Raw genomic sequence first — 16214 nt, forward strand, 5'->3', positions numbered from 1 at the left:
TTGCCTCACTATCTTTTTGCAGTGTTGGAGGTGGGAGGAGATTGTGCACCTTCTTGTTATCATAAAAATGACTGTGCAATTTTTTGGGGGGGTCGGGGGGCATGCTGTGTATGTGCACTGTCAGACTGAACAGGTCTCTATGTACTTCAGCAGGAATCAACTTGCATGTCTTAGTTTGAATTCATCTTCACAGCATGTTGTAAACTGTGACTTTAACAAAAACCTCACCTTGCCAATTTATTTAAATTCTACATTTCAAATCAGGTTACACGATTTGGTCGAACAACCACCCATCCGGTTTGCAATGAGATTTTGGGTTAATTAAACAGAAGTTAATTTGCGATGAATACAATTAAGCGACTGTCCGCACACAAAATCATCCTTTGTTCGCTTCAGTCAGAGCGGTCACTACTCTCAAAACTGTCATTTAGTCACCATCTATTAGTACAGCATCCGGTTGCTACTTCAAAAACAACGTCATATTTGCAAAGGAAAAGTCTGAAATAAATGTGCTGAACTGGACCATTTTGTGTTCCAATATTAACTAACTGACTTACAGTCTCACCGCAGCAACGAGCCTCTGAGCTGTTCGTCTTCAGTCGTGCTGCTGCGGCTCGATTCAGGTTGGCCAAGCTTTTATTTTTCAGGTAAAACGGCTGGACTTCCTGTTGGGTTGAGCGTAACTCTGACGCACTTGACGCAGCGCTTACTCCGGGCGCCGACAAACACAAATCTCTCCGTCAGGCTCCCGGAAGGCTGTAGGAACGTTTACTGAGCGCTTCTTTCGCCGTCCAGCGGTGACAGACCGGCGCAGCCTGGCCGCGACATTATTTTGTCGCACTTGAGCTCTGTTGGCTATTAAAGAGTTGAAAGAATTCCGTCCGGAGGGATAAAGGAGGCGGCGCGGGCTGAAATATGTTGGCTTCTTGTTACTTGTGCTTTTTGAGGAGGGAGTCCGACACACAGCTGTAGTTTCTCTTCCAAAGGCGAGGAATGCTATCTGAGCATCAATGTTTCACTGGGGCAAGTGGAAGAAGAGGATGGGAGCCAATAGTTCTTCAAAAAGACCAGTTTTCGATGAAAAGGAAGATGGTAAGTGGCTTAAAGTAAAGCGTGACTTCCATAAAAATATTCCAAAAAAAAAAAAAAAAAAAAAAAAAAAAAAAAACCCTTCACCGCTTCTGTTTCTAAACAGCTGATTGGTTGTTCTTAATGAATGGTGTAATGAAATGATCAACGCTTGGTCAATGGTTGACTTCTTGGTTGTGATTTTATAAAATTAATTATTATTACTTTTTTACTGTGGAGTTTAAGCAGAGTTGTTGTTTTCATTTCTTTATTTTTTAAATGCAATGTTATATATCTGTTAGGTAATGCAGTTTGAGCCGCCCCTTTAACTAAATCTGAATTAAAATGTCCCAACGTTCCTGTTCAAACAGCAGCCAAATGGAAGACTTTTATTTAGGCATGAAAGAACCTCACCAAGCTGCAGAAATCGCTTTAAAAATGAACAAATGAATAGAAAAACAAACAAAAGTCTCAATTTATTATTGTTATTTTTTGTAATTGTTACCCAGTTGCACTGGAAAAGGGCTGTTGAATTTACAGATAAGGACAAAAGTAATCTTCAAAAATTTCCAAATTTAACAGACAGAGGAATTTCCAACACACCGTTTCTACACATTCTAGTTTTATTTTGGATGCTGACATTATTTTACTTTTACAAGGAAACAAAATTATTTCACCCCCCCCCCCCCCCCCAAAAAAAACAAAACAAAACAAAAAACTTCCAGGGTCCAAATTATTAGCCCCCTTAAGCCCTAATTATAGGCCAATCTCCAACCTTCCTTTTCTCTCAAAAATTCTTGAAAGGGTAGTTGTAAAACAGCTAACTGATCATCTGCAGAGGAATGGTCTATTTGAAGAGTTTCAGTCAGGTTTTAGAATTCATCATAGTACAGAAACAGCATTAGTGAAGGTTACAAATGATCTTCTTATGGCCTCGGACAGTGGACTCATCTCTGTGCTTGTTCTGTTAGACCTCAGTGCTGCTTTTGATACTGTTGACCATAAAATTTTATTACAGAGATTAGAGCATGCCGTAGGTATTAAAGGCACTGCGCTGCGGTGGTTTGAATCATATTTGTCTAATAGATTACAATTTGTTCATGTAAATGGGGAATCATCTTCACAGACTAAAGTTAATTATGGAGTTCCACAAGGTTCTGTGCTAGGACCAATTTTATTCACTTTATACATGCTTCCCTTAGGCAGTATTATTAGACGGTATTGCTTAAATTTTCATTGTCACGCAGATGATACCCAGCTTTATCTATCCATGAAGCCAGAGGACACACACCAATTAGCTAAACTGCAGGATTGTCTTACAGACATAAAGACATGGATGACCTCTAATTTCCTGCTTTTAAACTCAGATAAAACTGAAGTTATTGTACTTGGCCCCACAAATCTTAGAAACATGGTGTCTAACCAGATCCTTACTCTGGATGGCATTACCCTGACCTCTAGTAATACTGTGAGAAATCTTGGAGTCATTTTTGATCAGGATATGTCATTCAGTGCGCATATTAAATATGTAGGACTGCTTTTTTGCATTTACGCAATATCTCTAAAATTAGAAAGGTCTTGTCTCAGAGTGATGCTGAAAAACTAATTCATGCATTTATTTCCTCTAGGCTGGACTATTGTAATTCATTATTATCAGGTTGTCCTAAAAGTTCCCTAAAAAGCCTTCAGTTAATTCAAAATGCTGCAGCTAGAGTACTAACGGGGACTAGAAGGAGAGAGCATATCTCACCCATATTGGCCTGTCTTCATTGGCTTCCTGTTAATTCTAGAATAGAATTTAAAATTCTCCTTCTTACTTATAAGGTTTTGAATAATCAGGTCCCATCTTATCTTAGGGACCTCGTAGTAGCATATCACCCCAATAGAGCGCTTCGCTCTCAGACTGCAGGCTTACTTGTAGTTCCTAGGGTTTGTAAGAGTAGAATGGGAGGCAGAGCCTTCAGCTTTCAGGCTCCTCTCCTGTGGAACCAGCTCCCAATTCAGATCAGGGAGACAGACACCCTCTCTACTTTTAAGATTAGGCTTAAAACTTTCCTTTTTGCTAAAGCTTATAGTTAGGGCTGGATCAGGTGACCCTGAACCATCCCTTAGTTATGCTGCTATAGACGTAGACTGCTGGGGGGTTCCCATGATGCACTGTTTCTTTCTCTTTTTGCTCTGTATGCACCACTCTGCATTTAATCATTAGTGATCGATCTCTGCTCCCCTCCACAGCATGTCTTTTTCCTGGTTCTCTCCCTCAGCCCCAACCAGTCCCAGCAGAAGACTGCCCCTCCCTGAGCCTGGTTCTGCTGGAGGTTTCTTCCTGTTAAAAGGGAGTTTTTCCTTCCCACTGTAGCCAAGTGCTTGCTCACAGGTGGTCGTTTTGACCGTTGGGGTTTTACATAATTGTTGTATGGCCTTGCCTTACAATATAGAGCGCCTTGGGGCAACTGTTTGTTGTGATTTGGCGCTATATAAAAAAACAAAAATTGAAATTGAATTGAATTAAGAAGTGACCTTTTTGTTGAAACACACTAAAAACCACTGTTGTGCAATGGTGTGCTTTAACTGTGTAATGCTCAGACCTTGTAAAATGAAGTTAAAACTGAGGGTTATCTTCCAATTTATACACCGTATATGAACTTCAGTTTGGATTTGAGCTATGACTTGAGAAGGCATCATGCCAAAAACAAAATGGGAAGTGACTTTTGGGGAGTAGTTGGAGATACCAAATGAGACTTTGTCTCTAATTTGCACATTTTGCCACAAATTCACAACAAATTCTCAGTTTATATCTCATTGAATTGGTACTAATGACGTGTTAGCACCTGTCGCCCAAATGTCAGCTGAGTATTGCACAGACTTGCGGTGAAAATGTCCTCACGTGAGTGCCGCTGGAATGCCACGTGACATTCTAACGAATGTCGAGCGCAACCTTCATAGGTGCAAGGGTCTTGCTGACTTACATGACTTACATGCGCAGCACTCTCACATTTGTCAAACTCCACTTGCAGCTGAAATTATGACACTTTTTCAAGCAAAATGCTAAAGATGGCTGTGGGCTGGTAACCTGCTATTATGTGAAAAGAGGCTGTAGAAATTTCCCCGACTAGCCAGAAAGGCACATCCCTGTAATTCAGCTGGAGCGGTCCTTTGTGATTCAGGAAGCGATTAGAGCTGTTTTCAGCAGCCAACTTGCAGAGAAAATGATTAATCTGCTAAGAAATAATTATCTTATATATGCAGCGTCCAGAGCGCGTGGCAGCCGGTGGAACAAAGCGATGTGTCCAGCTGGGAACACAGCGGGTGGGGTTGTCATGACGATGTGCATGCAAGTGCATGGATCAAAGTTGTGCAAGTGTCAGGGCACCTTTTATATATTATATATAAGCATCCAAAATGAAACTAGGATGTTTTGAAATGCTGTCTTGAAAATTCCTTACTCTGTTAAAAAAGTACTTGTGAATATTTTTTTCAAAAATGACAAATTTCATATGGTGGGCTAATAAATTAGTCCTAATCTGTACATGATTTAAAGTTGCACAGCCTCTGGGTTTTTAAAGATTCAAGTTGTACAAGGAATATTCTTTGGCACCACAATAATCTTATTCATTGGCATTTAAATAAGGGATTCCTAATATGATATTGCCAATATGATCAAAATCCATGCTCTCCTGCACCAATTTAGAATTTCTCCTCTTAAGTCCCTTCAGCTGCTTCATGGTTTTCACTCGGAATCTGCAAGTTGATTTGAAGCAGGAGCCTTCCACACTGGAAACAGGCACACTTACCCGCCTGGCCATCACCCCATTAGAATTTCTTCCCCTGAAGGGGAGAAATTCAAGCAATGCATGTCTTACATTTGGTAGTGATGCCATAGGTCATGTGAGGGCTTCCTATGGCACGTCTGTGTAAAAGATGCTGGTAAGGACATGGCAACTGCCAATCAGCATAAAGAAAGTGACTTCAGCTGACTGCTCACCCAAAAAATAAACCAAGATGGCGGAAAACGCTCTGAAACAATTTATTTCTCTATAAATCTTCTCATATATTTTGCAAAAGTTAGTGAGAAATAAACACTTCTAAGTCTAACGACACTGTTTTTGAAACCAGTTAATTCCTCTGAAATGATTTTCAAGACATCTTACACTCCAGAAATGTGGACTGAGCAAGTGGGTCAGGTCACAAGTAATCACAAAACGTAAAACACATATGCGCATGTGCTACCGCCTGAAGTTTACCTGTACGACAGCATAAGAAAGAAAATAAAATATTTGCTCTGGAATTCCCCCCTGGATAAGTATGTTCTCTTCATTAAAATGAGCTGTAATTTTGCAACATGTTACAAAAATAAACCTACATTATAATGTTTGGATTTCGGTAGAAACTACATTTTGTCAGTTTTGTGAAATTTGAAAGGCCGCACAGCTTTAAATATGTACATCGGCTGCACATGATCAGATATATATATATATATATATATATATATATATATATATATATATATATATATATATATATATATATATATATATATATATATATATATATATATATATATATATATATATATATATATATATATATATATATATACAGCCTCTGGCAAAAATTATGGAATCACCGGCCTCGGAGGATGTTCATTCAGTTGTTTAATTTTGTAGAAAAAAAGCAGATCACAGACATGCCACAAAACTAAAGTCATTTCAAATGGCAGCTTTCTGGCTTTAAGAAACACTATAAGAAATCAGGAAAAAAAATTGTGGCAGTCAGTAACGGTTACTTTTTTAGACCAAGCAGAGGGAAAAAAATATGGAATCACTCAATTCTGAGGAAAAAATTATGGAATCATGAAAAACAGAAGAACGCTTCAACACATCACTAGTATTTGTTGCACCACGTCTGGCTTTTATAACAGCTTGCAGTCTTTGAGGCATGGACTTATTGAGTGACAAACAGTACTCTTCATCAATCTGGCTCCAACTTTCTCTGATTGCTGTTGCCAGATTAGCTTTGTAGGTTGGAGCCTTGTCATGGACCATTTTCTTCAACTTCCACCAAAGATTTTCAATTGGATTAAGATCCGGACTATTTGCAGGCCATGACATTGACCCTATGTGTCTTTTTGCAAGGAATGTTTTCACAGTTTTTGCTCTATGGCAAGATGCATTATCTTCTTGAAAAATGATTTCATCATCCCCAAACATCCTTTCAATTGATGGGATAAGAAAAGTGTCCAAAATATTAACGTAAACTTGTGCATTTATTGATGATTTAATGACAGCCATCTCCCCAGTGCCTTTACCTGACATGCAGCCCCATATCATCAATGACTGTGGAAATTTACATGTTCTCTTCAGGCAGTCATCTTTATAAATCTCATTGGAAAGGCACCAAACAAAAGTTCCAGCATCATCACCTTGCCCAATGCAGATTCGAGATTCATCACTGAATATGACTTTCATCCAGTCCACGATTGCTTTTCCTTAGCCCATTGTAACCTTGTTTTTTTCTGTTTAGGAGTTAATGATGGCTTTCGTTTAGCTTTTCTGTATGTTAATCCCAGTTCCTTTAGGCGGTTTCTTACAGTTTGGTCACAGACGTTGACTCCAGTTTCCTCCCATTCGTTCCTCATTTGTTTTGTTGTGCATTTTTGATTTTTGAGACATATTGCTTTAAGTTTTCTGTCTTGATGCTTTGATGTCTTCCTTGGTCTACCAGTATGTTTGCCTTTAACAACCTTCCCATGTTGTTTGTATTTGGTCCTGAGTTTAGACACAGCTGACTGTGAACAACCAACATAATTTGCAACATTGTGTGATGATTTACCCTCTTTTAAGAGTTTGATAATCATCTCCTTTGTTTCAGTTGACATCTCTCATGTTGGAGACATGATTCATGTCAGTCCACTTGGTGCAACAGCTCTCCAAGGTGTGACCACTCCTTTTTAGTTGCAGACTAACGAGCAGATCTGATTTGATGCAGGTGTTTGTTTTGGGGATGAAAATTTACAGGGTGATTCCATAATTTATTCCTCAGAATTGAGTGAGTCCATATTTTTTTTCCCTCTGCTTGGTCTAAAAAGTAACCATTGCTGACTGCCACAATTATTTTTCCTGATTTCTTATAGTGTTTCTTAAAGCCAGAAAGTTGCCATTTGAAATGACTTTAGTTTTGTGTCATGTCTGTGATCTGCTTTTTTTCTACAAAATTTTTTTCTACAAAATTTGACAACTGAATGAACATCCTCTGAGGCCGGTGATTCCATAATTATTGCCAGGGGTTTTATATATATATATATATATATATATATATATGTATGTATATGTATGTATATATATGTATATGTATGTATATATATGTATATATATATATGTATATGTACAAGTAATGTTTACTTTTTTATGTAGTAAAGACAATAATCTGTCAACACTAAATGGTTGTTGCTCCAGGGTCAGACTTCCACTTATCACATTCCAGCTGCTCTCCCAACAGTTTATACTGAGAGACTTGCGATGGATGCCTCACCAATATGTAATTTACAGAGAAGGTCATATGATTGCTGAAGTAAGCCAAATATACCATCTAATCCTGTGAGTAGCAGAGCTCTCCAAACCTTGCGTCGCATCTGGGAGCATGTGAAGGTGCCGTGTGCACAACCCAGGGCAGACAGCTGGTCCATACACACTTCTCAAAATGCCACAGCTGTGTGTAATATGAGTGTACTCTGCCTTTTTCATTTGCTTGGGTCCTCTACGGGCACCTGCGCACTGTGTCATGCCCAGAGAAAAGCTTGACATGGCCAACATGTTGTAGCTAACATTTTCTCACCCTGTGAATAGCACTCTTCACCCGAGTCTTCCCTTGTAACTGTTCATTTGACACATTCATTCGAGTGGTATCATCCAAAGTCGAGGAGCACCAAAGAGATACCTAAATCTCCTTTACAGTTGATCTCCACCTTAGATTACTGTTTGGCATCCAAGTCTCCCAACCATACAGTAAGACAGTGACCACCAGGACTGTAACGACTTTCTTATTCTGCAAAGGCATCATCACCAATCACTTCTGTTCAGCAACCTGATGACTCTATAAGCTCTTCCCAGCCATCTCTCAACCTCAGATGCTGACATAAATGTCACTGGAGAGGTTAATAATTCTTTCTACAAATTTGAGAACTTCACAGCATACAGATACACTTTTGATGACCAGGAAGTCACTGAATGACTAGATCTACTCTTGATTCAGGATAATGGCAAACTCAGACACCTCACTCTACATTGATTCCACAAAGATCACAGCTTCCTCCCAAAAGTTAAGGCCAGTAAATTTCCTCACTCTACCCTAGCACCCAGCCCGTGTCAGAACCACAGTGCGTCTGATGACCTCCAGGGTTCACTGGGAAGAAGTTGAAGATTCTGCTCTTGCTTTGCTTTAGCACTCACAGTGCTTGTGCAAAGGGCAGCTGGAACATCCAGCACCTTGTTAGAAATCCTGTGAATGTTCAGGATGTCTCAGAGAGGAGACTGAGGAACAGAATCAAATACTTTGCAAAAATCAGCATAGGCTGCAAAAAGTACTGCTGATATTAGTATTTCACTAAGATGCCACTCGCCACAGTCACGATGTAGTTATCATGTTAACTACAGCTGTTCCCTTGTTTTTCACTCAGGGTCCCCAGGTGGGATTTGAACTGGGAGCCTTCTGCACTGAAATCAAGTGCACTGACTACTCGGCCACCACCGCTGCTGTAGTTATCATATGTCTGCACTTAAATTATATCGTGACAGATGAATGGTGGAAACTTCAGTCAGTCATCTACTCTGACATCACTTCAAATGCCCGTGCTTAGATGGCATAATGGTCGATGATTGGCTGAAATCCATGTTGACCAATAAAGAAACAAAAAACACCTTATTGATCACCGGAATATGCTGTATGGCTCTTTTGTATCAGTTGGCATAATTGCAGTATGGTGTATGTTTTGCACAAATTCAGATATTCACTGTTGTGTGGGGAATGTTGTTTTTTTTTTTTTTTTGGTGAATCTCCATCGGCAAATCCAAACATAAAAAGCCTTCACAAAGACATGCACATTCATGATTATATCTTCTGAAATGCTTTACTTGTGACCGTGTGCTTTTCAGTGATGGGTAGCTTTGTTGTGGTGGCCAGATTTTACTGTGGTTGTCGACTACATCCTTTGCTAATTTCCACTAACTGATAACAAATAAAACTTATTATCTTGGTTGTTCTCTGGTTGGTTGGTTGTTCTGCTGACAGTCCAACCAACATATAATAATGTTTGGCATTTTGAATTCCTTTCAATGGCAGCAAATATTTTGGTTATACGTATCAATGCACTTTGTTACCGCCCTACGTAAATGTTGCACCCTTGTTTCCATATGTGGAACAGGTGAATGAGTGGAGCTGGCCTGCCATTAAGTAGACCTGTGTTTGAATCCAGCTCATGCTACCTCTTTGTGTCCTTGGACAAGACACTTAATCTACATAGTGTCAGTCCACCCATCTGTAAATGGGTACAAGCCTCAGCTGGGGAAGTAACCTGTGTCTGTCTGACTGGCATCTGGCATTTGTATAGGATGTACATCTTCTTTTTCAATGCCCTGTCATGTGGTAATGACCCGGACACTCAGCAGCAAGAACATATGAGACTACAGACCATAATGTTACCTTTATCTTCAAGTACATTGGTTATTGCATCTGTAAAACTGAAAGGGAGAGGAATCATGAAAAAAGCAATGCAATTGTTGTAGAATGTGCAGATTCTTTGTTCAAGTAGGTGGCAGTTTGAGGTGTGAATCAGTACAGTGTTTGTTGCATGATATGCCTCCATGTAGTCAAATCATGTTGAGCTCCTCTTGGTGGCCACATGATGGAAATGAATAACTTTCAGCTTTGGAAACCCAACAGTCTGTGTCTATGTGCATCATTGGTCTGTAATTTAATCTGCTGCTAAGCACTTTGATTTTGTTTTATTTAACAGAATAATCAGTTAAATGAATAAAGCATAATTATAATAAACACAAAAAAAATCACTAAGTACAGCCCTGTTTACACACCACTTAAGTACCACCTGCTTGATAATGATATTATAACATGAGAATTGTCTAGATTTGGCCATAAAATATGAGGTATGCTCTGTCCTCACAATATGTAAATAAATGGGTGAAATGCATCATCTCAGCCATGAGAGATTCATTCATGACACTTTGGGTTTTTCTCAGTCACAACAGCTGTAAACAAACACATCTGTCCAAGTGCACCTCTGTAAATATTAATACACTAATGTGGGCCTTTGTCTGTGTTGTCCTTTTCTGTATTAATCTGAATTTGTGCTAGTTACTTTTCTTGACCGCCATTGACAAAAATGGAGTAAGCTTAATTGGGTTATCCTTGTATGTAAGAAGAGGCTCAGGCCATATGACCACATCCCTGCAGTGAAGTGACCCACTTTCCTCAAGTTTTTCCTGTAACTTGGGGAGCAACTTGATGATAGCTGTGGAATAACATTGGATTTTTGTCATAATAGTTTCATTGCAGAGATTAGTTGGTGCACTTCCAAAGAGGCTTATTTTCCATGCAGCAACAAGATATCATAAATTAACATTACTTTCATGTATTACAATAATCTTCTTTTAATTATGCAATTAACTCTTCAAATAGTTCCTATTTCAAAGCATTTATGCAGGCATTTTCTGATAAAGGTAGTGCCATGTTTCCTTAGGTTTTGCAGGAGGAAAAAGATACTAATTTTCATGCCTTTGCCTACAGGCTGTGTACGTGATGTAAACACACATTTTTACCACCAATGTGAGGCCTAACCCCATTAAATCACAAAACAGCCTTTGTTGAGTGTAGATTCTGTTTCAGGATGACCTAAGGGAGGCTTGTCAGCAACAGTGTTGAACTGCCAACATTTACATTCTTCTTCTTTCGGCTGCTCCTGTTGGGGGTCACCACAGCAGATCAATTGTTTCCATCTCTCCCTGTCCTCTGTATTTTCCTCTGTCACACCAATCACCTGCATGTCCTCCCTCACTACATCCATAAACCTCTTTGGCCTTTCTCTTCTCCTGCCTGGTGGCTCCATCCTCAGCATACTTCTCCCGATATACCCTGGGTCCCTCCTCTGCACATGTCCAAACCATCTCAGTCTCAACCCTAACCCTACTCATTTATCCGGGCTTGGGACCGGCACTCAGAATGTACTGGCTGCACACCCCAGAACTGCCAACATTTACATTGCTGTGCAAAAGTCTTCAGCACATTAAATGTGCCAAAAACCTTTAAGAGTAATTATGAACTGGTAGATATCTAAAGTGAAGTATCAGTAGTTTGAGACCACTGAAGATTTCTGTCCAGCAGCATCACTGTACAATTTACTGTTAATATACCAATCTAGCTGTGTTGTTGCATTGTTGCATTTGGAACTTAGTGGTTTTCTTTCAACCAAGGAATCAGGGGTTCAGATCCAGTTAACTCTTGTTGGTGTGTTCATGTCAAACTTATGTTTGCTATAAGTTGCTGTGAATTTTGTTTTCTTGTCATAGTGTATGTCACTTGGGATTAAAACATCTGACAAGGTATGGTACTTCCATACTCATTAATGATGTTGATGAATGTGCTAGTTAATGGATGAGCACATATTTTGGGCCACAGAATGATGAAGTAGGGTGACTAGTTACCAGTGGGCACAGTTCCGCTAACCACTAATTAGCACAGCTGACTTTTTCATGAGTGGATTAGCTTTTCAGATAACTTTGAAAACCATCAGTTGGACCATTTAGCTTCACAAAATGGTGATCCTCGCCCCATCTTTGCTTGTGAACGGCTGAGCCTTTTGGGGATGCTCCTTTTACACCAAAATGAGCAAATATTTGCACAAAAACAAAAAAGTCTATCGAACATTACATATCTTGTCTTTGTTGTGTATTCAGTATAGGTTGAAGAAGATTTGCAGATCATTGTATTCTGTTTTTATTTACATTTTACACAACGTCCCAACTTCATTGGAATTGGGGTTGTAATTAACAGAAAGGTATTTGATTCATAAATAAATAAATTATAAGAAAAAAAAAAGGAGACAGCATTGTCTCCTTCAGGGAGCTGGTGGCATAATGGTTTGCATGTGATTTAAAGGGTTTTACTTTGCCATCTGATGGTTAATAATCACATTATTCCCTTTGAACGGTTTGGGTGTAGCATGTCTGACTAAGATGCACTGGGTTTCATTAATCTCGGGTGATTTTTAGGACTTTCTGTAATTTATTATTAAATAATGCTGAATTTATGTGGAAATGATTGTTGTACAGAAGCTTCAGACATCTGTCATTGAAATAGATGATGACTGGAGTGCAGTTTTAAGTAGAAACAAGGCGATAATCGGTTAACACTGTTGTTTCCGTTTTAGCACACGGACTTCTCTGTCGGAGAGGAGGTCAATCAAACCTTGCTCTTCAGTAATGACCAATCACAGCAGAGCTAGTACCAATCCCTTGTTCCCTCCCGTAGAGTGCCAAAACCCTTCCCCAATTTTTGAGCGAGAGCAGGAATCCCTTGCGTGTGAAGCCGTAGTTCCAGCGAATAATGAAGAATGAGTCATGTTGCATGTTTTTTTTGGTACGAGTCCAGTTAGTCAACAAATGTAGGAGAATAGTATCTCTTAGAGGCAGAATATTTGGCTAACAAGACTCATCTCTGAGTGTGGCGCTAATTTTAAGAAGTTCAAAATTTAGCAACAACAGCGTGGGGCAGTTTGTGTACAAGGTACTACAAGGATGTTAGAGGCATGTTTGTGGTAAGGACGAGGCTGTTAAAAGCCCATTATCCGAGTACCTGGAGGCTATGAGCACAGGACAGGCTATTTTGGCTAAGCCCTTATGCGCACTACAATCCCACCTGCTTTGTGCGCAGACGCTGTATATAAAATTATTATTTTGGAGCTGATGAATCATTTTCTGTCAGTTTGGATGTTGAAAACACCTCTGATCTCTTCTGGGATCACAGATGACTGTTTTATTTGGAGCGTTTTTCCTCTCTGTCTCGTGCGCTGAGGTGGAGAACATATTTGGAACAGCCTAAAAGGTAATTATTTGTAATGCTTATATTGCAATAGCTTGGTAAAACAGTTGCATGTTAATTCCTTCTTATATCACACTTAAGATGAGTATTTATGCAGAATGCAAGTGCGCAAAAGAGCAATTTTGTAGACAATAATGGACGACCACAAAGTTAAATGTTGGATCACTGGTGTCAAAATGGCTGTAAGCTGCGGAAGAAATAAAGCCAGTGAGAAGAAGCATAGAGGTGACTGTCCAGGTGTTTTTTTTTGGGGGGGGGGGGGATCCACACAGTTGCAGGTGTATGTAATTAAAGTGGACACCTCATTGTGATGTCTTTTTTGGTCACAAAGAGCTGGGAGAACGCACAGAACTGCTGCATTTAATGACTCTGGAACACAGGTGAACTGCAGTCCGGCGCATGAATGTGCACACCGGCCTGGACTGTGCAGGAGCATCTTTTTTTGGACTGTGTTTAAAAAAAAATGTGACAACATCTTGAATGGATGCTGTGAATTGAAAATCCACACTTTAAAGGGACAAGTGTGGGAGGGCTGGAGGCTTGGACCAAACCCATGCCTAAACGTGCACCAGCGTTGCGTTACATGGTGCTACATGGATCATATGTAGCTTGACGTGGATCATATGAGGTGACACAAGCCATTTGAGGCTGGATGTGGCTCAAATGACAGGTTGGTCATGGCTCATTAGAGGCTGATACCTGGCACATGTGAGGTACTGAGAGGCTTCTTCATAGCGGATATGTGATAGATTTATACATGGCTCATTATTCAAATCACTGACAAATCCATTATTATTATTATTCATGGCTTTATTATTTGGTGGGACCAAAGCTTTAGCAGAAATCAACTTCAAGAGGGCGGGAGCGTGCTGATCACATATTCCTTCTCGCTCACAGCACCTTTTCCCTTGCTTCAGGAGTAGTTTCCTCTGAGTTTGTGCATGTGCGCAGAGATAATTTGCATGTGTGCAGTTAATATCTATGTGTGTGAAACAATATAATACACCAGAATGCATTTTTTTTATGTGACTGTGGTTTTGGCACCGATCTGACGCCATATGCAGGCTCTAGATTGGGTAGAAACAATATATACGTAGTATCCTGGGCAGAGTGGAGAATCAGATGTTCAAATGAATTCTATTTTGGACCTCCAACAGTTAGTAAATTAAACTGAGATTCATAAATTAGAGCAACATCTCTGCCTCATTTCGTATCACTTGGGACGTGACAAAATGTATATGCTGATGGGCAGGCCTCAGTTAAGGGAGGACAGCAGTAGGTTTAAGCCAGGTTTCACATAAACCAATGTTATCTAAGTGGTGTTCCATAATTAGATCATTATTCAACAAAAATTTTGAGGCCAGTGACCAATCAAAATGAGACCTTGCACTGCAGCCATTGCTGTGTGAACACGCACGCTCAACAGAACTGTGGAATATGCACATTGGATTTTCCTTTTTTTGTTAGTGTTGCCTGTAAAGAAGTCATTATGGGGTCAGTGAAAGAAGGCAAAGGTGTAAAACCGGAGAGGAAAGCTGTGAGAACCACAATAGAGGTGAAGAAAGATCATTTTGAAGCATCTTTGTGTCTGGATAAATCAAAAGCAGTTAGCTGGCAACCACAGAGCTGTCTACAGAGGAACTAGAACATCTTCAGAAATAGCAGCAGAGGGAGGTGATGGACGAACTGACATCAAGTCTCTTCTGTACAGGTAAGGTGAAATTAAATGGTCTATTTTATTCTAATTACTGGACAGTATTTTCTGTAAGATATTATGTATATTTTTTATTTTATTCGCTGCCTTTTATGGATGAAATGCTGTTTAAAAAGGTAAAAACACTGTTATTTTTAGGGCCATGAATGGATTAATCCAGTTTTTTTTTTTTTTTTTTTTTTTTTTATGGGAAAATTGATTTTGTTTAAGAACAACATTAAGTTCTAAAATTGAAGTTCCACAGTTGTACAGATTGCCCTTTTTTCAAGCTTCAACTGAACAAGTCACCCATTGGGGGGAAAAAAAAAACAAATTTGTGCTTGGTGACATGTCAAACTTGCAACTGCATTTTAACTTGTTTAAAGTGAGTGAAAACACGTTCACACCTCATATCACCCAGTTTTCAACCAATCAATCGGTGATGCTCGCACTCGTCACAGCCTTGCCCACATGAAATTTCAGTTGTGCGCACGTGGATCTGCTTTCCATTTGTACATACTGTTCTGTGCTCTATGAAAACAAGCATTTGTGAGGATGGTTTGTGCTCATGGATATTACGGTAATCCACACAGGTTTATGATTAGTGTGTGTGTGTTTTGAAACTATTTCATTGCCATAGATCTGCTTTAGTGATCAAAATGGGAGCACACAAATGAAGAATTCCAAGGCTGTGAAAACTCCACAGATTTGCAGATTTGTGTATTTTTATGGACAGAATTTCTAGGCGCAGCCAGGGTGTAGAGGGGGTCTGGTTTGTGAACCACAGAATCTCGTCTCTGCTGTTTGCGGACGATGTGGTTCTGTTGGCTTCATCAAGTCTGGACCTTCAGCGTGCACTGGGGCGGATTGCAGCCGAGTGTGAAGCGTCCAGGATGAAAAACAGCACCCCCAAATCCGAGGCCATGGTTCTCGACCGGAAAAAGGTGCTTGCCCTCTTCAGGTCGGTGGAGTGTCCTTGCCTCAAGTGGAGGAGTTTAAGTATCTCAGGGTCTTGTTCACGAGTGAGGGACGGATGGAGCGTGAGATCGATAGACGGATCGGTGCAGCGTCTGCAATGATGCGGTCGCTGTATCGAACCGTCGTGGTGAAGAGAGAGCTGAGTAGGGGGGCAAAGCTCTCGATTTACCGACCGATCTATGTTCTGATCCTCACCTATGGTCATGAGATTTGGCTCATGACCAAAAGAACGAGATCGCGAGTACAAGCGGCCGAGATGAGTTTCCTCCGCAGGGTGGCTGAGCGCTCCCTTAGAGATCGGGTGAGGAGCTCGGTCACTCGGGAGGAGCTCGGAGTAGAGCCGCTGCTCCTCCACATCGAAAGGAGT

General features: G+C 40.1%; 1 protein-coding gene across 1 annotated transcript in view; it reads left to right on the top strand.

The window, feature by feature from the left end:
• Window positions 1–745: 745 nt before the first annotated feature.
• LOC117522783 (serine/threonine-protein kinase 32C-like) overlaps window positions 746–16214 on the top strand; it is a 289895-nt gene continuing 274426 nt past the window's right edge. Inside the window, exon 1 of the mRNA XM_034184170.1 lies at window positions 746–1092. Coding sequence (XP_034040061.1) covers window positions 1011–1092 — 82 coding nt within the window. The 5' untranslated portion in view covers window positions 746–1010. The remainder of the gene's footprint in view (window positions 1093–16214) is intronic.

This window comes from Thalassophryne amazonica, chromosome 13, assembly GCF_902500255.1.
Source record: "Thalassophryne amazonica chromosome 13, fThaAma1.1, whole genome shotgun sequence".
Taxonomy (NCBI): Eukaryota; Metazoa; Chordata; class Actinopteri; order Batrachoidiformes; family Batrachoididae; genus Thalassophryne; species Thalassophryne amazonica.